The 22,476-nt window shown below is 40.8% G+C and overlaps 1 protein-coding gene and 1 long non-coding RNA gene across 3 annotated transcripts in view; one reads left to right on the forward strand and one right to left on the reverse strand.

The window, feature by feature from the left end:
• Window positions 1-1,137: 1,137 nt before the first annotated feature.
• Ppp2r3a (protein phosphatase 2 regulatory subunit B''alpha) overlaps window positions 1,138-22,476 on the reverse strand; it is a 152,404-nt gene continuing 131,065 nt past the window's right edge. For both annotated transcript variants that reach the window (XM_036192671.1, XM_036192672.1), the window contains 4 exons: window positions 19,579-19,754; window positions 18,408-18,526; window positions 16,613-16,719; window positions 1,138-2,320 (listed from right to left, as the gene is read on the reverse strand). In XM_036192671.1, the coding sequence (XP_036048564.1) occupies window positions 2,194-2,320; window positions 16,613-16,719; window positions 18,408-18,526; window positions 19,579-19,754 (529 nt within the window). In that variant the 3' untranslated portion in view covers window positions 1,138-2,193. The remainder of the gene's footprint in view (window positions 2,321-16,612; window positions 16,720-18,407; window positions 18,527-19,578; window positions 19,755-22,476) is intronic.
• LOC118587064 lies at window positions 8,507-15,333 on the forward strand. Its single transcript, XR_004945428.1, has 3 exons — window positions 8,507-9,020; window positions 12,592-12,673; window positions 14,974-15,333. It is a non-coding gene; the product is annotated as an uncharacterized LOC118587064 (long non-coding RNA).

Raw genomic sequence — 22,476 nt, forward strand, 5'->3', positions numbered from 1 at the left:
TATTAAATAGAGATAAAACAAATTTTATGGTTGGGGTCACCACAACGTGAGTATTAAAGGGTCACAGTATTAGGAAGGTTGAGAACTAGTGATTTAGATTATAATTCATCTTTTTCAAGGTCCCAGGGATACTATTGTCACAACTTAACATTTCCAGTTTGGTAATAAGGTAACTATTTAAAATATAATTCATGTAGCCAAAATTAAATAATCCATCTCAAACTGTGTGGTGGTGAGAGTTTCAGTAAGGGCAAAAGAAGATAGCAGAATAAGTTAAAAAAGGCTGCAGACGGGGTGCTTTCTTAGCATGTGGATGGTTCTAGGTTTTGATTCCCAGCACCACAGATAAAGTAAAGTTGCATACAGTTTCAGAGCAGCCAGTGAGGCCTAGCTGCTCATGGCTTTTAAGGGATATTATAAAGTTGAATTTTATATTGTGCTTTTAGGTGAGTCTCAAATAGTTTAGAACACAGCTAATAAAATCCTTTAAATTGCCTTAAAAGTTATCTTGTATTTTTATTTGAAGCTAAAAATAGTTGTTTTCCCTTCCTGCTAAAGATTGGATAGGACTGCTGATAACATCATGACATGAGCCGCAGATCCTCCTTGCTTCAGTCTCTGAGTGCTAGCAGTATAGTAAACAACATTTCTCAGTGTATTTATGCTATCCCGTCTTAACTACATAAATCCTGAGATTACAGGCATGTGGCACCACACCTATATGTTTTTTTGTAAAATTTTCCTCAAGGTTTTAATATCTGGGTGAGCTATTAGTTGTAATAGTTACCAGATTATATAGTGGTTATGTGGGAGGTTAGTTGTAGTCATAAAGGTAAGCTAACCAGGGATCTGGAGGATCTTGTGATAGGCAGGATTGCTGGGCTTGCTAACTTCTAGTATTAGTTATTAATTTTTTTCTCCACATTTAGCCTACCATCATCTAAAGTTTGATTATTTCACTGCTTGGCCTTTATACCAGTATGATAATTAGAATGGAGAGAAAAGGAAGGCTATTCTGATCCTTTACAAGACTTTAAAATAAAACAGGAAACAAGGGATAGGGAAAAGTTGATGGTTTTGGCAGACATGGATAATACGTTGCTGTGATTTTAGAGATGTCCATCCTTTTTTAGTATATTTTTTTTTTTCCAGCATGAAGGTTAACAATAAGCACTGTAGGATTTAGTTGCACGGTGGCCTGTTGAAAAATGTAGGATTTTGAATTTACCACTATAGTAATTTCTACTGTGGGTGAGAATTGTTTTCTTCCAAGTGTGATGATAATGAGGTGGATGAAATATCTGGTGTAGTAGTTTCTAAACAGTAAGGAATACTGTTTAGTTTGAGCCTTTTTCTTTTGGCTTACTCTAGTATTCAAGAAGGGGAGGAAATCTGTATAGTGAGAAGTTTCCATGGTGTATCACATTCCTTAAGTCTTCAAGTAGGCCTGCTAGAAATGAAGACAGATCATCAACTAATCTGTAGATTAATAATCGCCCAATAGTTGGCTACACATGTTATCATAAGTGCCAGATTCTGCCCTTACCTTCATTTTAAGGATTTTTCTGGAGATTTTGTACAAGACCCACAGTCAGATGCAGAGGCTGCAGAGCTTGCCAGAAGAGTTGGAAGGGCCTAGTGGTTACAATACCTGAGAATGTAAAGTGACTAGCAGTTTGGCAGGTCATGGTGAAATTACATTAAACCAGGTAAGTTCAAGGTCCTTGAACTCCAGTACACATAAGTAGTTTCTGAGATGTTTGGCAGTGCTTTCGTTACTAGAACAAAGTCAATTCTAGAGGTCCTTTTCCAAGTTTCAGACTCTTTGACTTAAGTTTTCTGCAAGTGAAGTTTTCTTCTAGGTTTTGTAGGAGCCTGGGGACCCCAGGGAAGCTGGCCAACACTAAGGCAGCTTCTTTATATGCAAAGACCTGTGCTTGGTCTTGTTTCCAAGAGAGCCTCCATACACTGAGGGGTGTAGAGTGCAGATTGCAGACTTTGGAAATTGGTGACAGTAGGTACTTCCAAGGAAGAGCTCTGCAGGAGGTTTGTGGCAAACTGGAGGGGTCTCCTGAGCTGAACTACTTAAGAGCATTTTAGTTTCTAGTGCACTTGGAGCAATCAAAGCCTTTACAAAGCAGTGTGCAAACTAGACCATCTCTCCACACCATCCTTCTGTGTAGATGTTGGCAGCTACTCTTCATCCACGGACTGAAGCTTTCCACATCTCTCTGAAAGGCTTGAAGTTACTACTTTATTACCCTTGTTTCCAAATTCAGAGGGAGACACAGGTTCATCTGCTTCATAATCTTCAAAGGAGCTGGAAGTACAAAGCAAAATGAGTTTTGTTTTTGTTTTTCTTAAAGAAATATAAACATCTAGGGTTGGGGATTTAGCTCAGTGGTAGAGTGCTTGCCTAGCAAGCGCAAGGCCCTGGGTTCTGTCCTCAACTCCGGCCAACACACACACACACACATATAAAACAAACATCTGGATATGGGTCAATATAGCAATGCAGAGATTTGGAAGACCAGCCTGAAAAATCACCCTCACTTAACTGGCAGCTTACCCACAATTGAGCTGCTCTGAAGAGGTCACAGTCTAGAGAAGAAGCCCCTTCCTGCTCCCTAAAGCTCAAGTCTGTTAGGGTTTGTTGAAAAGCAGAGTAGGAGTTTTACGACTGTTTTCAATGGTATTTCTAAAGAGGGGAACTTGACTGTTTTTGTATTACAGCCTCCCTCCTTATGCCCTACTGACACATTTAGATGTGCAAGTGTATCTGCTACAGACTTTAAGTCTGTTGTGGATTTTACTCCTATTTATGCTTGGAAGAATTCTAATAGTCATTGTTCCTTTAGAGCCTTGAAATGCTATGACTCCCAGATTCAATATTTAACTCTTGTGAATGATGGTTGCCTGTCCTGAGGTACTGAAGTAAGTATTCTGATACTAATTTGAACTTAGAAAATGTCATTGAATTACGTTTTATGTTAACAGTACTTGACATCATTAGTGTAGCCTTGATATTTGGACCTTACACATACTAGAGAAGGGCTCTATGCTGGAGCCACGTATTCAGCCCCCTAACTTTGTTTTTAACATCTATTTATGTGTATGCATGTGGCCTGCATGTACGCATGTGTGTGGTGCCCATGGAGATTAGAAGAGGTTTTTGGATCCCCTGGAACTAGATTACAATGCTTGTAAGCTGCCATGTGGGTGCTGGGAACTAAACTTGGGTTCTCTGCAAGGGCAACAAGTACACATAACCAATGAACCACCTCTCCAACACCTCCTACCCCCAAAATCCAAAACATTGTGAATAGAGGTTAAACATTTAAGAAAGTCTTCCCCGTGATTCTAGCTCCTGATGCTCAAACTTGCTCACTGCCAAGATCCTCCATTAATTTGTTCCTATTCACCACTCTCCATCCTTTATGTGTCTATGGCAATGGGATATTCTAGGTAAGGAGGCAGTATGAGAGTAGCTTTGCTTGAACCAGATGTTAGGATACGGTGTAACAGGAATGACAGAATGAATGGAACCAGCCTCCTTGAACTCCAGTAGCCTGATGGAGGCCTCTTGGAATGGTGGCTAAAGGATTAAAACATGAATTATGGAGTCCAGATTCGAATCTGCAGCTGGTCAGTGTGTCTTTGGACATGTTACCAAACACTACATTAATTTCCTTGAATCATAAGCTCCCAACTACTAGGTGGGGGTGATCAGAGTCTGATACATCAGAAATCACCAAATGTAGCTCTCATTTTCACAGAGAAGTACTAGGGCTTAGCAGAGTATGATTGTGACACATAACCCTATTGAGGGGCAAGATTATTTGTGAATAAAACCAACCCCTTCCCCCAACACCATACAAGCCAGGTACAGGGTACATCCTGGTATACACTGAGTTCCAGGCCAGCCGGGTAAGGGTGCAATACAAAAGACTAAACCAAAAGGGGTGGTTCAATACCTGTTTTTGTTTTTGGTTAGTGCTGTAGAAACTCACCAGGCAACACCTGAGATACATTTGACTCCTAACTGGGAGGGTCCTGTCGGCATCTAGTTACTACAGTCTAAGGATAGAACGAAACCTGCACTGCCAGAGGTTTATACCTATATCTCACAGAACCAGCCAGCCTAGAACTAGTGCAGTTGAAGCCTGATCTCTCACTCCATTAGCAGAACTGGGAGGCAGGCTGTGGACTGAACTCTGTTTGCACTTCTGGGCAACTTTAGTCTTTCCCTCCTGTGTTTACCCACCACTTCACCTGTGCTGCTAAGCTGCCATAATTGGGCTGCCTACTAGATGACTTCTAGGATAGATTACTTACACCTGAACTCACTTTCCTGCTGACCGGGTTTCTCCCTGTTTTAGTGAGCCATGTGCCACTCACAGCCAGAATCCCAATTGTGTCCTTTCCTTTCCCTTTGAATCCAACCAGTTGCTCAATACACTGAATATTTGAGTCAGGGCTTGCTGTGGGGAATCTTGGACATGGTGGGTATAAGTACAGAATAAAACATTCACTGGTTCTTTACTTTGGAGCCTTTTATAATCCAGAGAAGTGTGGATTACATTTTTACTTTCTTGAGACAGGGTCTCTCATGTAGCCCATGTAGTTTCAAACTCACTCTGGATCCTGCTACTTCTGTCTTCTAAGTACTGGGACTGCAGGCAGGCGCTACCACACCCAGTCTATGAACTAGGTCTAGAACTGAGCTTGGTGTGTGAGAAGCAAGCACTCTATTAACTGAGCCACATCTCCAGCCTTTCTCTCTCTCTCTCTCTCTCTCTCTCTCTCTCTCTCTCTCTCTCTCTCTCTCTCTCTCTTCCCCCGAGACAGGGTCTCCCTGTAGTTTTAGAGCCTGTCCTGGACTAGCTCTGAGACCAGGCTGGCCTCAAACTCAAGAGATCCACCTGCCTCCTGAGTGCTGGGATTACAGGTGTGCGCGCCGCCACCACCACCCGGTTTATCTCTCTCTCTCTTTTTTTTTTTTTTTTTTTTTAAAGATTTATTTATTATGTACACAGAAGAGGGTGCCAGATCTCATTACAGTGGTTGTGAGCCACTATGCGGGTGCTAGAAATTGAACTCAGAACCTCTGGGAGAACAGTCAGTGCTTTTAACCTCTGAGCCATCTCTCTAGCCCCTTATCTCTCCCTTTTAAGACAGGTTCCCACTATGTAGCTCTGGCTGGCCTGAAAGTCATGGAGACCAGGCTGGCCTCGAATTTAAAAGAGCTCTACCTGCATATACCTCTAGAATGCTGGGATTAAAGATGTGTGCCATCATGTACAGCTTTACTTTGATATATTTTCTTTTTTTTTAAATTTACTTACCTTTATTTGCATTGATGCTTTTGCCTGCTTGAATGTCTATGTGAGGGTGTCAGATCTTGGAGTTTGAGTTGTTAGCTGCCTTTGGGGGTGCTGGGAATTGAACCCACGTCCTCTGGAAGAGCAGTCAGTGCTCTTAAACACTGAGCCCTACTTTGATATATTTTCATTTGAGAATTTCATATATGCATACAATGTATATTTTTCATATTTAGATCCACTCCTCCCACAACTCCTTTCATATCCACCCAGTTCTGTACCTCCTAATTTCTCTCTCTCTCTCTCTCTCTCTCTCTCTCTCTCTCTCTCTCACACACACACACACACACACACACACACACACACACACACACACACACACACTGTGAGCCTAGCCTTGAATGGTTGAGCCATCTCTCCAGCTTTTTTTTTTTTTTTTAAATTATTAAATACATCAATCTGTGTTGCCTTTATACTCATGGGTGTGGAGCCATCCGGTGGAGCATGGTCAACCAGGGGCCACACCCTAAAGAAAACTGCCTCAGGTGCACGCTGGTGATGGCACATGCCTTTAATCCCAGCACTTGGGAGGCAGAGGCAGGCGGATCTCTTGAGTTCGAGGCCTACAGAGAGAGTTCCAGGATAGGTTCCAAAGCTACAGAGACAGAAACTGTCTCAAAACCCAAAATAACAACCCCCCCAAAAAACCCCAAAACAACAACAAAATGACTGCCTCTTCCTTAGAAGCCATCAATCATCAGTAGCTCCTCAGGGGCAGAGACTTGGGAGCTCTTCTCCATATTGAATGCTGACGGGCTTGACCTTGTATTTTAAATTAAAAGCATCTTAAGCCCTTTATTGAAATTCAGTTAAATGAAATGTTTTGATATCAGACATTTAGTTCATGGAACTTCCTTTATCTTTTTTTTTTTTTTTTTAACCAAGTTTCCTGATGTAAGCCTGTGAGATGGCTCAGCACCTAGGGGTGCTTGCTGCCAAGCCTGAGTTCATCCCTGTGACACAAACGGAAGGAGGGGACATACACACAAATGCAATAAAAGTTCCTAATGTCTACCAACCTACTTTGCTGCCTCAGAAAGTTATCTGCCTAATTAAGAACACTTAGTAAAGCCGGGCAGTGGTGGCACACACCTTTATCCTCATGAGAAGAGGCAGGTGGAGCTCTGTGAGTTCCAGGACAGCCAGGGCTACACAGAAACTCTGTCTCAAAAACCAAAATACCAGGTGGTAGAGCGCCTGGGTTCGGTCCTCAGCTCTGGCAAAAAAAAAAAAAAAAAAAAAAAAAAAAACCCTCTCAAAACAAAACAGAGTCCATTAAAAAAAACACACACACGCACACAAAAAAAACCCCACCCAAACAAAAATACAACAGAAAACTGTTAAACAGTAGATCATTTTACTTTTTGTGTGTTTTGCCTGCATGTTACTATATGTGCCCACTGCCCGCAGAGGCCAGAAGAGGGTGCAAAATTTCCTGGAACTGGAATTATAGATGGTTGTGAGCTGCCAAGTAGGTGCTGGCAACCAAATATGGGTCCTCTGCAAGAGCAGCAAGTGCTGAGCCATCCTTCTAGCCCCTTAAAACTCCTTTTAAAAAAGATATGGTCTCCTTATATAGTCCAGGCTGACCTCAAATGCATGATTTTCTTGCCTCAAATGCCCAAGTCTTAGGATTACATGTGTGTGAAACTATGTCTGGATAGATGGTTCTTATAAAATACCTAAATGGACAAGTTAGTGCTTTAGGGGACATTCTGAAACATTAAAGCCATTTTTTAAATTAATTAATTTTTCTATTATCAGCTTGATACAGTATAAATTCTTATCCTAATAGTGAAATGTCTCATTGAGGCTCGCCCAGTAATTGAGTAAAACCAAAACTTATTATAAGCCATCCTAGGGTCCCCCCTGCTATGTAGCCTCCCCGGTTCTGTGGGTTGCAGTCTGATTGTTCTCTGCTTTCTATCTAGAATCCACTTATGAGTGAGTACATACCATGTTCGTCCTTCTGGGTTTGGGTTACTACCTCACTCAGGATGATATTTTCTAGTTCCATCCATTTGCCTGAGAATTTCATTAAAGCCATTTTTGAATGCTAGTAACACTTGTACTTAACACACTGAAACATACAATAGTTCTTTCTGGATTGCTTGGCCAAAGGTATCTTTTTTTTCTTTTCCAGAGCTGAGGTCCAAAGTTATTTTTAAAATTAATTATGTGTATGCATGATGGGTATGTATGTTGTGAAGTCTTGGGAGGCCAGAGGACAGACAACTTTGTGAAGTTGGTTTTCTCCACCTTTATGTATGTTTGGGGGATCAAACTCAGGTCTATAGATTTTAACACGCACTTTTACTCACCGACTCATCTTGCTGCCCCTCCCCCCAATTTAGCTGTGTAGCTGTCTCGGTGTATGTGCGTGTTTATGAGTGCCCATGCCTGTGCTTGTGAAAAATAGAAAAGGGTGCTGCTGTGTCTTCTGTTACTTTCTACTTCTGTGAGATAGTTTCTCACAGAAACTAGGGCTCAGTTTTCTCACCTAGGCTGGAAGCCAGCAAACCACTTTAGAGCTGGGGTTACAGGCATTTTTGGGAACACCTGTCTTATTTATTGTGTGGGTGCTGGGATACTAATTTACATTGTTGTAGAAAACACAAGGATGCTAATTATAAATAATGGTTTAGCCTGCTTTCCTCATATACTTTTGTGCTGGTAGGTACCTGGTCTTTCTGGGTTCATCACTGGGTTGGATTTTCATGTTGTTCTTTGTTGTGATCATCTGTCCTCAAGCCATGTTTATCTGCAGTGTGTGCAGCCTTAGGCCTGGAGGCATTTACCGGCTAGTGACTGAAGCGGGAGGTAGAGCATGACACAGGGCAACCTGCCACTGTTGTTTGATGGGGAAGAATTTTAAGTGCCTTTTGGAAAGGTGTGTGTTCTGGGCTTGGAGAGGACATCTTTTTGGTGGGATTGGCTGAAGTAATGCTGTTTTCTGTGCCTTACAGTAGATATTTGCTCAGGCACATCCCCAACAATCTCCTAGGTGATGGGGTCACATACAGGATCGAAACAAGGGTGTCTGCTTTTGAGAAGCCCCCAGTCTAGTGCTAAGATAAGTAAGTAGGTCAGTCTGTTTTCATCCGTATGCCAGGCTCTGTCGGAGATATTACATGTACCATCTCACACATTTACTGTTATCAGTGGTGCAATGTCCTGTGCTCTGGGAAGGAAGCAAATAGCACAGGTGATGACTGCTAGTTACAGCTGACTAAACTCTATTTGCTAGAGGTTAGGTAAACGTTACCACAGTCACAGAAGCTGTAGAAGTAAATAGACACTGCTTTTTCTTACAAAGAACTGGGTCCAAAGACTTTATTTATATTCATTGTCTTCTTTAAATCTTAAAATAGCATGGTGTGGCAGAAGTTTCATTGTGGAGGGATACTGAGTCTTGGAAACCCAGGATCACACTAGTAAGTGGTACAACAAAGATTTGAGTTTAGTATTGCCTAACTCCAAATTTTCATGTGTTTGATGTTACAGACTCCAACTCTCTACCCAGAGTAGCCATAGTGACTGTTCCCTGGAGCTAGATGCCAGCTGTTAGCAGCTCTGGGCCTCACAGTGATGCTGGAAGGTAGTTACCAGGATCTTCTGAAACTGAGCTGGAGGAGTCAGGTAACCTGGCCAGATGGTAACTTGCAGCTCTTGGTGGCTCCCAAGCCTCAGACATGGATCTGACAGTTTTTTGTGTGACATTTATTCACTCTGACATCTGTACTTCTTTAAGAGGTGAAGCCCTAGGTTATAGCCCTTGGATGGCAGGTATAGGCCGTTTGGCTTTTGGACCAGTCAGCTGTTAATGCTGGGTAACAGGCCTTCCCTCTCCTTTGCTGGCATTACAGCACTTGCTGTGGAGGCTACGGCTGCCGCATTCTGTTCCCCAGGGACTTCAGCACCCACATGTGTTCTCCTTAAGCCTTATCTCCCACCACATGAGAAGAGGTTCGTGACAAGAGCCTCTCATATGTACTGGTTGAATTTCACAACAGCTGGTGACTGCATCCCCTCTCTCGACCCTTTACCTGCATCCCTGCCTCCTCTTCATTCCATGTACACTGGCACTTAGTGCTACCATAACTTGAAATTTTTTTTCTTGATCCCATTATATTTTAAACATATTATGTATTTAGACCTGTACAAAGAACTGGGTCCAAAGACTTTATTTATATTCATTGTCTTCTTTAAATCTTAAAATAGCATGGTGTGGCAGAAGTTTCATTGTGGAGGGATACTGAGTCTTGGAAACCCAGGATCACACTAGTAAGTGGTACAACAAAGATTTGAGTTTAGTATTGCCTAACTCCAAATTTTCATGTGTTTGATGTTACAGACTCCAACTCTCTACCCAGAGTAGCCATAGTGACTGTTATTATTAAATTTTTTTTTTTTTTTTCGAGACAGGGTTTCTCTGTAGCTTTGGAGCCTGTCCTGGACTAGCTCTGAGACCAGGCGGCCTCGAACTCACAGAGATCCATCTGCCTCTGCCTCCCGAGTGCTGGGATTACACGCTGTTATTATTATCAATATAATATAATATCATAAACATATTATGTATTTAGACCTGCTACCTATTTTCTCCTATCTTTAAAGGAGGTTACAAAAAATTCAGTTGGGGGAGTGCTAAAAAGGAGGCTGGAGAGAGGGCTCAGAGGTTAAGAATGCTTACTACTTTATTATAGGACCAGAGTTTGGATCTCAGCACCCTCACTGGGTGGCTCACATATGCCTATTAATTTCAGCTCCAAAGAATCTAACACTACTTCCTGGTCTTCCTGGGTACTCATACAAACACATAGATGCACACAGATAAGTAAATCTTTTAAAAAATATGTAAGCCATACTAGGTGGTACACACCTCTTATCCCAGCACTTAAAGAGCAGAAGTAGGTGGATCTCTGAGTTCAAGGTCAGCCTGGTCTACAGAGCCAGTTCCAGGCAAACCACAAGTTCCTGATGTGGGTGCTCAGAAGTGAATTCAGGTTTCTACAAGAGCAGTATGTGCTCTTAATCTCTAAGCCCCTGCAGTGATTGAGATATTCACCTGGAGTTACAACTATTTAGTTCACTCATTTTATTTTTTGGACATTAACTGATATCAACAGACTGTTTATGTGTAATGAAAACTGCCTCCATAGACTCATATGTTGAACTCTTGGACCTCAGGCTTCCCTGCCATGACTGACTCTTATACCTTTGGAACCACAAGACAAAATAAACTCCTTTCTCTATAAGTTGGTTTTGGTTATGGTGTTTTATCACAGCAATAGAAAAGTAATTGATATATTTCATTATTCACAATTGCTTTTTTGGGGGAGGTGGTGGGGAATTGTTGGGGATTAAGTTCAGGGCACATGTTAAAACGAATGCTCTACCAATGAGCTGCACCCCCAGCCTATAGTAGCTTAGAGCATTTCACTATTTCTGTATGAAGGTCCTATTTACTTTCATGATGAGTATAATCTGATATTTTTTTCAGAAATATCAGAAAGCAAATTTTGTGAGAAGCAAAATTTTGCATCTATGAAACCCCCAAAATGTGTTATTGGAATCTCACATTTTTAATAGATGTGGAATTCTGAAGAGTTTTTGCCTATATGTAAGTGCACTATTGTGTGCAGTGCCTTTGGAGGCCAGAAAAGCACATTGGAGCCCATGGAATTACAGACAGTTGTGAGCTGCTATATGGGTGCTGGGAACTGAATCTGGGCCCTCTGGAAGAACTGCAAGTGCTCTCAACCACTGAGACATCTCTCCAGCCCCTAAAGTTATTTTCATAGTAGCACTTGAATGATATTTATGATGTTAAGTTTGACTGCCAACTTGAAGGAACACATATCTCTAGACATGCCTGTGAAGGATTTTTAAAAAAATATTAGGTTAGTTGACATGGGGAGATATCCTATGGTGTTGTCACTCCATGGCTGGAGTTCTGGACTGAATAAAAAGAAGAAAGGAGTTGAACAGCAGCATTCATCTCTGCTTCCCAACTGGGGGTTCAGTGTGGCAGCAGCCTTCAGTTTCTGTCCCCATGGTGGACTGAAGCCCTTGGAGCTGGGAGCCAAACAGGCCTGCCCTCTTTCAGTGGCTCTTGTCAGCTGTCTGATCTCAGAGTGAAGAAAAGTAATTACACAATGCTGCTCAGCTCTTTTTGCATTCACTTTATGGGTACTGTATTTTTCTTACTGAAGATTTCCAGTTCTTTTTTTTTTTTTAATAGTAAATTCATCTCATACAGGGGTTGATAAACTATACAGTGAGCCCAAACTGTCTTCACATGTGTTTAAAGTTCTACTGGAATACAGTGACGGACATTGGCTTATATATTATCTGCATCTATTGCACAGCTATCAGAGGACCCATAAGATCCGAAATAGTTGTAACTTGTAGGAAAATGTCCTGCTCCCATCATTGCTTTTATTTGCTTCAATAGCTAAAATTCTAGAGAATATTCCTGTTGTTTTCTAGAGGTGTTTTAAAACCCCAGCATTTGAATAAAAATAACAATGTTTTCAACTGTGTCCACTCCACTCAGTATCATGCTGCAGTTTTCACTAAAAACATCCCCCCCTTCTGTGAAATGGCCCTGGTAAAAGGCCTATTGCAAGCCTGTCAACCTGCATGTGATTCCCGGGTCCCACAAGCGCCAAGAATCTATGGTTGTAAGTTGACTTTTGGTCTCTAGATGTGTACCACAGCATATGGACCCTTACAATTATGTCCCACCCCCTCAGTAAAACAAAACAAATTTCCCCATTTCTAAAACACTAGCTGTAGTCTTTAGAGTACATTTTTTCATTCCTGTGAGCACTCATTTTGATTTCCTGTTCTGATTTCTGTATTGACTTCTTCCAATAGTAAGTCCTCACATTTATTTATTTATTTATTTATTTTTGGGTATTTCTTTTTTCTTTTTTCTGGAGCTGAGGATCGAACCCAGGGCCTTATGCTTGCTAGGCAAGCGCTCTAACACTGAGCTAAATCCCCAACCCCTTTTTGGTATTTCTCAACTGTCTGGAATTTGTTCACTTGTCTTTGTAGCTGGGAACAGACCACTGCCCCCGTCCTACTAGTTGCTTAGGAAGGGCAAAGGGTTGAGAAGATGGTCTGGTCTGGTCTGCTGCTAAGTGTCTTTTCAGTGCCTGCTTTCTTTACTGAGTTCCCCTATCTTTGCTTTTGTCTCTTTTAGGGACAGGATGGGATGTACAGAGTTGGACCTATGTGAATGCTGCTTCTGCTGTCTTCCTTGTTCTAGGTTTTAGTCAATTCAGGTAGGGATCACTAAGTGCTGCTCTTATTGTCTGTTACAGAGAGCCTCAGCTGCTGGCTCTTGGCTCTGACCCTGGTCTCACCTAGAGCTTCTCTTCTTTAGGTGGTTCTCTGATTTTTTTTTTTAGATCATCACCCTCTATTGCCAGAGTCTTGCTATATGTCCCAGGCTGTCTCCAACTCATGATCTAGCTGATTGGTCTCTTGGATGCTGAAGTCACAGGCATGAGCCACCACCATCTGTAACTCTTATTTACATGGTGTGGTAGCTGAAAATTGCAGCGTATAGCCAGTCTACCTTCTTTTAATCAGAAGGTAGTTTGTATTACTATTTTTTGGATGCTTTGTGTCCTAATATGTATTCTGTGAATGCTTTATGGACAAAACCCACAAAGATTTTTATCAGGAACTATTTTACTATGTCTATAAATAAAAAGTTACAATCCCTACCTTTTTTTTTTTTTTTTTTTTCCTCTTAAGTCTAATAATATGAAGACAGCTTTTTTTTAAAAAAAGTCTTTAAATTATTACTAAAATACTGTTGTTTTGTGGTGGTAGTCATTATTCCATAACAATCATTTTAATAAGTAACTTTACCCCCCACCCCCCAAAAAAGAAACTTTACCCATTTTACACTCATTGATCTAAAAAACATTTGCCTTGTTTATGTCGTCATTTGTTTGTGATATATGGTCTGTGCTTTTGTGTACATGCTTTGTGACTGAATAAAATATTTTGATCTGGGGTTGGGGATTTAGCTCAGTGGTAGAGATTTGCCTAGCAAGCGCAAGGCTCTGGGTTCGATCCTCAGCTCCAAAAAAAAAAAAAAAAAAAATTGATCTGGCTTCACTGTTCTAGGTATTTATTTTAATTAATATATAACTCTCCCTCTAGTTTGACTCAGTAGCTTTTTAGGATGTCTGCTGAGACTTCCTAATTAAACTTACACATGTATTTTCTTCTGTGTTTCAATTGTTACTGCTAATATTTACATAACAATTTCCTCTCTCTCTCTCTCTCTCTCTCTCTCTCTTTGAGGCAGGATTTCTCTGTGTAGCTTTGTGCCTTTCCTGGAACTCACTTCATAGACCAGGCTGGCCTTGAACTCACAAAGATCTACCTTCCTCAGCCTCTCCAGTGCTGGGATTAAAGGCGTGCGCCACCACCACGACCAAAATTTCCTTTGTTTTCCTTACAGTATATTTCCCAGCAGATGGTATTCTCTTTTCTCTTTCCAGTTCAGTGATTCTCAACTTTCCTAATGCTGCAGCCCTTTAATAGAGTTCATATTGTGGTGACCCCCAACCACAAAATTATTTTCATTGTTACTTAATAACTGTAATTTTGCTATTGTTATGAACCATAATGTAAATATCTGTGTTTTCTGATGTCTTAGGAGACCCTTGTAAAAAGGTCATTCGACTTTGCAAAGCTCTCAACCTACAGGTTGAGAACCAGTATTCTAGTTGGTTAGGCTTATTTTTTTATATTTAAATTGACTGAATTCTTATTGTTATTGTCTTCCATTGCTGTAAGGCAATTGGAGGGAAAGCTTATCTCCCCCACCTCCATCTTCTGACTTATATTTTATTATTAATTAAAATTTTTATTTTATTATTTTAAGTGTGTTTGTGTGTTATGTGTGTTCAGGGTCCTTGGGAGGCCAGAAGAGAGTGTTGGATCCCTTGAAGCGAGTTACACACAGTGGTGAGCAACCATGTTGGTGCTGGGAATGTAGTCCAGGTCCTCTGTAAGAGCAGCTAGTGCTTTTAACGGCTGAGCCATCACTTCAGCCCCTGTGACTTGTAATTTTAAAAAGTGGAAAAACAAGTAAACAAAACTGCCCTACAAAAGAGGCAAATCAGACCTTTAATTATTGTTGCATCCCAGTAAATGCATAAGGCACAACTGTCATCAGTTATTAGTAGTATTCCCTGGATATATTTGGCTTCTGATCCTGTCCACTTGGGCCATCTTTTATTACAAAAGAACTTTATATATGAAACCTTAGTTTTATGACTAAAGAAAAATAATCTACACATTTGAAATGGGTGATGGTATATTCAACACCTTCAAAAAAGATACTGAAGACACCATGGGCTAAGTATAGTGATGCAGGGTCATAATCCCGTATTGGAGTGGTTCAGGGAGGATCAAGTTCACGGTCAATCTCTTCTCCCCCTACCCGCCAAAAAAGGAACTCATGGAAAGGTAGGAAATGGTACAACTCTGGAGGACTATTTCACATCACCTATTAAACTCGATATTTCCTGTTTATCCTTCCTTTCTCTCTGTGCTCCAGGAGGGATGGACCACATCAAGGAGCTCCCTGGTCTTCTGGAGGTCAAGAGGTGTCATTGCCAGGCTGCTGAGGATCCGGAGAGGGTTGGATGTGTGCTTCTAGTGGCTTGCTTTCAGGTGAGTTGCCTAGGATTGCAGAGTTCTCACTCCTGCCAGGGCTCTTTTCACACAGCCACTTCTTTTGGCTCTGGTGTTTCATGTCCTTGTCCCTTTAGGGGACATCCATCATTGCTTGGTTTCTATAAAACCCTTTCATGTCTTTGTAGACTCTTTACAACTACAGTTTGGATGTGCTTATTTGTGTGCTGCCTTCTAAGAATTCATCTTATAAGTTAAACGTGATAATATTTTATTTGTGCTGAAATGTGGTTATATTTTATTTGTGCTTTAATAAATAAAGTTTGCCTGGAAGTCAGAGGAAATAGCAAGCCACTTTAAGTAAACATATAAATCAGGCAGTGGTAGCATGCTCTTAATCCAATCACTTAGCAGGCAAGGTCTCTGTGTATTCAAGGCCACACTAGGGAACAGAGCCAAGCAAATGGTGACACAAGCCTTTAATCTCAGTACCAACCATAGTGACCTGGAAGTCTGTACAGACAGACAGAAAGTGACAGATCTATGTAGGAAGAGAAAGTGAGGTAGCTGGGCTAAGATAGCCAATGAGATAGCAGAACAGCAAGTCAATAAAGGCATGGGTAGACAGGATGTAACTCGTATTTGGAAGCTGCTGAGTTGGTGAGGTAAGGTTAGCTGTGGCTTTCCCTATTTCCTTGACCTCTAAGGCTTTCACCCCTATATTTGGCTCCATGTTTTTTATTTAATAAAACCTTTTAAAATTTGACTACAATTAAATGATGTATATTGGATGATTTGTCAAACACCATAATCTGTAACAATGGAATGTTAAAAATATAGTATCAGGGGCTGGAGAGATAGCTCAGTGGTTAAGAGCACCGACTGCTCTTCCGGAGGACCCGAGTTCAATTCCCAGCACCCACATGGCAGCTAACAACTGTCTGTAACTCCAAGATCTGACACCCTCACACAGACACACATGCAGGTAAAACAAATAAATATAAATAAATAAATTATAGTATATATATGTATATATATATTATCAATATAAGAGTGTAGAGTAATGGTCCAACTATTCAGTGAAATATTACAAAACTATAGAAATGTGAGTCATTGGAGCTTAGAAGATGGCATTTTCCCTGCAGATATGCAGACCTGAGTTGAAAGCTCCATAACTCACATACATTAGATATAGTACAGCATGTCTATGTTACCAACAAAGACTAAGGAAAAATTAGAATTTCTAAAGTCATAGAAAATAATGGAAAAGCCAGCAAATGATACAATTGATGGAATCTCCCAAATAGTAAGATTTTTGGACAGCTTTCTTTTTTTTAACATGATCTATGATGGAATGTGAAAGGTATGACTTATTAAAGGAAATGAGACATGAGAGTATCAGGGAATCAGTGAGGAATGCAAGAGAGGAATGTGTTCATCCAAGTTAAGATAGCCAAAGCAGACATTTCTTTTAATGTCAGTCAAAAGTGAAAAGCTAGACAAGGGTTTAGAGAGGCAGTTTCAGTGTTCTGACAGCCCTGCTAACGTCCCATGCCACTCACCCTTCCTGGAGCTGCACCTGGGCGGATTCTTCTGAGACAAGAGCCTCATACTCATCAGCTGCAAATCTGTCCCAGTCAGAGGGTTCAGGACCATCATTTTCAACATCCTGATTGAAAGGAGGAAGTTAGAATAAAGACAAAAATCGGAGGTAGGGCAACATAAATGTATGTTGCTGAAAAACCTATCTGAAAGTATTCTAACATTAAAAGAGGGCCTTAGACAACATTTCCACAGTGATCTACACCTGGAATCACAACATTAGGTGCACTAAACAGCTTACATTATTTTGGTAATGATTCTTTAAAAAAATAATTTTATTTTATAAGTGTTTTGCCTGCATGTACATATGTGCATCATGTGTATTCAGTGTCTGCACATGTCAGAAGGGATGCTGGAGCCTCTGAAACTGGAGTTAAGACAGTTGTGAGTCACCAGGTAGAGGCTGGAAACTAAACCTGGGTTGTCTGCAAGAACAGCAAGTGTTCTTAACCTCTGAGCCATCTCTCCAGCTCCATGATTCTTTAAAAAAAACAAAACAAAACAAAACAAATAAACCTATTTTGTGTGTGTGTGTGTGTGTGTGTGTGTGTGTGTGTGTGTGTGTGTATGTGTGTGTGTCACAGTGCATGTATGGATTTGAGGACAACTTTCTGTAGTCTGTGCTCTCCTTCCACTCAAAGTTTACTGATGATCTAACATGTTTGCTCATGGCAAAGGAGCTTGTCTCTATTCTCATGCACAACATTTAAAATTGATAGCCACATACTGCTGTGTATATCGCTCTGTATAAAAAAAATGCTGTTTGGCCAGTGGCCAGGCAGGAAGTATAGGCGGGACAAGAGAGAAGAGAATTCTGGGAGGTGGAAGGCGGGGGCAGAGAGATACTGCCAGCCACCGCCATGACAAGGAAGATGTAAGGTACTGGTAAGCCACGAGCCATATGGCAAAGTATAGATTAATAGAAATGGGTTAATTTAAGATAGAAGAAGTAGGTAACAAGAAGCCTGCCATGGCCATACAGTTTGTAAACAATGTAAGTTTCTGTGTGTTTACTTGGTTGGTTCTGAGCATCTATGGGCCTGGTGGGTGAGAGAGATTTGTCCTGACTGTGGGCCAGGCAGGAAAACTCTTAACTACAACACATAGGAATCATCAGTACTTGAAAAGGTGTTAAATTATCTGAAGTTGTCTATTATGGAGAAGTTCTGGTGTCACTCAGGAGGGTAAAGCTATTTACCACACTATGTTGGAAGTGCATAGCACAATTAAATCAAGGTCAGTGTATCTTGTAAGATGTGTTACTGATGTATTTTTCAAAACTACTGTTTGAAACTAGTTTCTAATGTGTATGCAATTACATGGACTTAGAGATGGAGAGGACCTGACCTGCATAGTAGTTGTGGGTGAAATGTGCTCCCAGTATTTTTTGTGAATTTATTTTGAGACAGGGTCTCTCCACATAGCTCTGGCTATCCTGGAACTTGCTAGGTAGATCAGGCTGGGCTTGAACTTACAGATGCCCATCAGTCTCCATGATGGCATGCACCACTACTCTCAGCTCTTAGATCTTTATATTGATTCTCATTCTTTTGTTTATATTCTCTCTCTCCCTCTCCATCCCTTTCCCCTTCCTTCTGCTTCACGACATTATTGTCTCTTTTCATATTTGATGAAATAGTTTAGATGTTATCTATTTAAGTACAGAGATTCCCTACATGCACAGACCATTTAATATGAATCATACAGCCTTTGGTACTCTAGCTCTGAGAGTTCAATTTCAATGTAAGCCATTACCTTCTGGACTGCAAAAGGATCTCTTTGTTCATGGTCCAAGTATTTCTCCAGGTTAAAGAAAGTGTCATAGAAGATATGAGCCATTCTGCACCTCTTCAGATCGCGTAGAGTTATTTTGCCTATGGAAAAACAAATATGCCATGTAAATTTCATTGATAGCTCTTTTGACAAAAAAACCAAAAAAACCTCACTGATATTGAACAGTATATGTGTATGTTCATTTAATTATAAATCACACACACACACACACAAAAAAAAACCAAGGTGAGTCATTTTTAACTTGTACATGGCAGTGGCTTTTAAGCACTTTTTTTTTTTTTTTTTTGGTTTTTCGAGACAGGGTTTCTCTGTAGCTTTGGAGGCTGTCCTGGAACTCACTTTGTAGACCAGGCTGGCCAACTCACAGAGATCCACCTGCCTCTGCCTCCCGAGTGCTGGGATTACAGGCGTGCACCACCACCGCCCGGCTTAAGCACTTTTAAGCACACTCATGGTGTACAACCATCGACACCATGACATTATGCCCCCTGCCCCCTCCAGCCAAGAACTGTTTTTACCAAGAGGTCATCCCCATCTCTCCTCACCTCCACAGCTCTGAGTCACAGAGCTTTCTTTTTTTCTTTTATTTATTTTTTATTTACTTATTTATTATGTATACAGTATTCTGTCTGCATGTATTCCTGCAGGCCAGAAGAGGGCACCAGATCTCATTACGGGTGGTTTTGAGCCACCATGTGGTTGCTGGGACTGAACTCAGGACCTCTGGAAGAGCAGTCAGTGCTCTTAACCACTGAGCCATCTCTCCAGCCCCACAGAGCTTTCTTTATGGTTTTTTTTTTTTTTTTTTTCTTTTAGACTAGGTTTCACTATGTAGCCCTGGCTGTCCTGGAACTTGCTCTGTAGACCAAGATGGCCTCGAACTCAGAGATTGGCCTCTGACTTCTGAGTACTGGGATTAAAGGCATGCTCCACCACTGCCCAGCTAAAGTTCTATTTCTTAACTAGTAGCTTTGATACTTATAGTCAAGGAGAGAGAAACTTTAAATTCTTCTGTACTTGGAAAGCTTGTAAAGGCAACCCTGGAAAGCTAAATATATCAGGATAATACAGAACTCTGTGTTCCATTTTGTTTAAGGATGAACAGTGCAAAGTGCTATTCTTTCATTCTTACCATTACTAGCTGGCTTCACCAAGTCAAGCATCTGGCACAACAGATCATGGAATGGCAAAGGCTCAATGCCCATGGCTTCCATTCGTTCGCACTGCTCTTCATAGAAGTATTCCAGCTCATACATGGAAAGTATACCATCTCCATCCACATCCATGCAGCGGAACCAATACTCAATGCTAGGAGGTAAAAGATGCTCATTAGCATGTAGCTGGTAGAAGTTCTTTATTTATTCAAGTACTACTGCATGTTTCTTTTTAAGTAACTTTACATGTTTGTTACAAATTATACCCAGTTATAGAGGTTTGTTAGAAAAACAATGGAGGGCAGCTGGAGAGATGGCTCAGCCATTAAAGGATAGGCTCACAACCAGAAATGCAAGAAAAAGCAATAGAAGAACCCTTCTATTTTCAAATTCCAGAACCAGTCATTTCCAAAAGCCAATTCTTTTGATTTTTATCTTGTATTTTCCGAGCAAAAGCTCACATTTCTCTCCATTTTTCTGTTTCAAGAATTGTGTTTTGGTTTTACACAACAAAGAGATTTTGGTCTTTATCACTTCCAGTCATTGAATACAGTGAACTGTTCATTAGTCAGAGTTAGTAATAGTACATTCCTTTGAACTCTGCTTTGCTCCCTGTGTGCTTGTTATTCTATCAGCCCTCAAATCTCTACCAGTTGTTTAGATCCACATTCAATCACTTTAGGTTTTCTAGCAACTGAATTTTCTTGAAATATTCTTTGGTTTCTTCTGACTTATTTTCCTATGGTCTGTTTGGTCTCTATGCCTGGTTCACAATTTCATCTTGAAGTTCTTTTTCCTACTGTGTCTCTTGGATCTCCCATTTCCCCATCCTTTGACATGGCACATTATGTAGACATACCCTACAAAGCAGTGTCATAGCAGGCGAGTTTTCTGGATATCTGTGTGTGCACGGGAGGCCAGAAATCAGCACTGGGCATCTTCTCGACCGCTTCTCCACCGCTTCTCCACCTTGAGACAGGGCCTCTCACTAGCCGAATAGGCTATGCTAGTTGACCAGTGAGCCCCAGGGATCCATCTACCTTTCTCCACTTCCTCAGCACTGGGATTACAAATGTGTGCCACACCTGGCTTTTTTTAAACAAACAAACCATGAACTCTGAGGGCCAAACTCAGGTCTTCACTCTTGCATGGCAAGAGATCTGAGTTTGATCTCACTCTCCAACCCATAATCTTTTTTTTTTAATCTTGCATTTCTTACCTCCGAAAATTCTATTTATGTATGTATGTATGTATGTATGTATGTATGTATGTATGTATGTATGTTTGTTTGTTTTTCGAGACAGGGTTTCCCTGTGTAGCTTTGTGCCTTTCCTGGAACTCACTTGGTAGCCCAGGCTGGCCTTGAACTCACAGAGATCTATCTGCCTGCCTTTGCCTCCTGAGTACTGGGATTAAAGGCATGCACCACCACTGCCTGGCTTATTTATTTTAAACAAGTTATTAATACGTAATTTAAGGTGGTCTCTAACTCTTGGTCTCATGTGATTCTGCTCTAGCTGGAGTAGCTGGACAGCAAGGATACCCGCCCTGGCTCAGATCTTGGATATGGAAAGGTTCCTTTTCCTACCTCTACTTTGGTATTTTGGGTTGGGAGTGCTTTTCCTTCAGATTTTTATCTTTGTTTTACCTTATTTTGAGGGGGTCTCATACTGTAGCCCTGGTTAGCCTGGAATCATGTAGATCAGACAGGCCTGGAAATCAGAGAGACTAAAGGTGTGTTCTACCACACCCTGCCTTCCTTCAGTTTTTTTCTCCCCTCTGTGTAGCCCTGGCTGTCCTGGAACTTGCTCTGTATACCAGGCTGGCCCCGAACTCACAAAGGGCTGCCTGCCTCTGCCTCCTGAGTGCTGGGATTGAAGGCTTGAGCCACCACTGCCCAGCATTCTTCACATTTCTCGGCTGGTTGTGGTGACTTCACAAAAAGAGTTAGGAAGTGTACTTTCTTTTTCCATTTTATAGAATAATTTGAGGATTGGTATTAGTTCATTACAAGTCTGGTAGAATTCTGCAGTGAATCCATCTGGACCTGAGCTACTTGTTCTTTAGATAATTTTAAGTATGTATTTTCAAAAACTTAAGTGTTTAGTTGTGTGTGTGTCTGTGTGGGGATATGTGCATGCAAATGCAGGAGTCCATGGAGAGCAGAAGCATTGGCTTCCCTGGAGCTGGAGGCACAGGTGGTGTGCACTACCTGAGAACTGAACTCAGGTCTTGGGCATGGTGTGTGTGCTCTTAACCTTTGAGCCATCTCTCCTGCCCCCAACCTGGGCTACTTTTTGTTGAGAGTTTTATTATCTTTTTTTTTTTTTTACACAGAAGAGTTTTTATTAAGATAGGATAGGAAGAGACAGATGTGAACAGGCCTGTGGGAAACACACATGGTCAAGAGAGAGGGTGAGAGAACTTATTATCATTTTTAATTGACTTGATTTTGTTGCTTATCATAGATGTTTATATTATAATATCTTATTTTACATAGGTAGTTTGAATATAGGCATCTATACATTTAAATTTTAGATTTTCCTAATTAGAGTAAAAAATTATTTTTAAAGCTATACCTTTATCATTTTCTGAACTTCAATGCTATTGATTATAATGCCTTTAAATCCAAATTTTGTTTTGGTTTTCTCAATCAATATTGTTTTTCTTTTCAAAGAATCAATTCTTTCACCCATTTTTTTTGTATTTTCATCTTTGTCATTAATCTCTGTCCCGATTTTGATGGTTTATTTCCATTTACTGCTTTTGCCTTTCGAAGGTCTTAAGACTTTTTTTTTTTTAAATTTTTTTTAGGCCCTTAGAACCATAAACGTCCTTTTTAGGGATTACTTTTTGCATCCCAAAGGTTTTGCTAT

This window comes from Onychomys torridus, chromosome 7, assembly GCF_903995425.1.
Source record: "Onychomys torridus chromosome 7, mOncTor1.1, whole genome shotgun sequence".
Taxonomy (NCBI): Eukaryota; Metazoa; Chordata; class Mammalia; order Rodentia; family Cricetidae; genus Onychomys; species Onychomys torridus.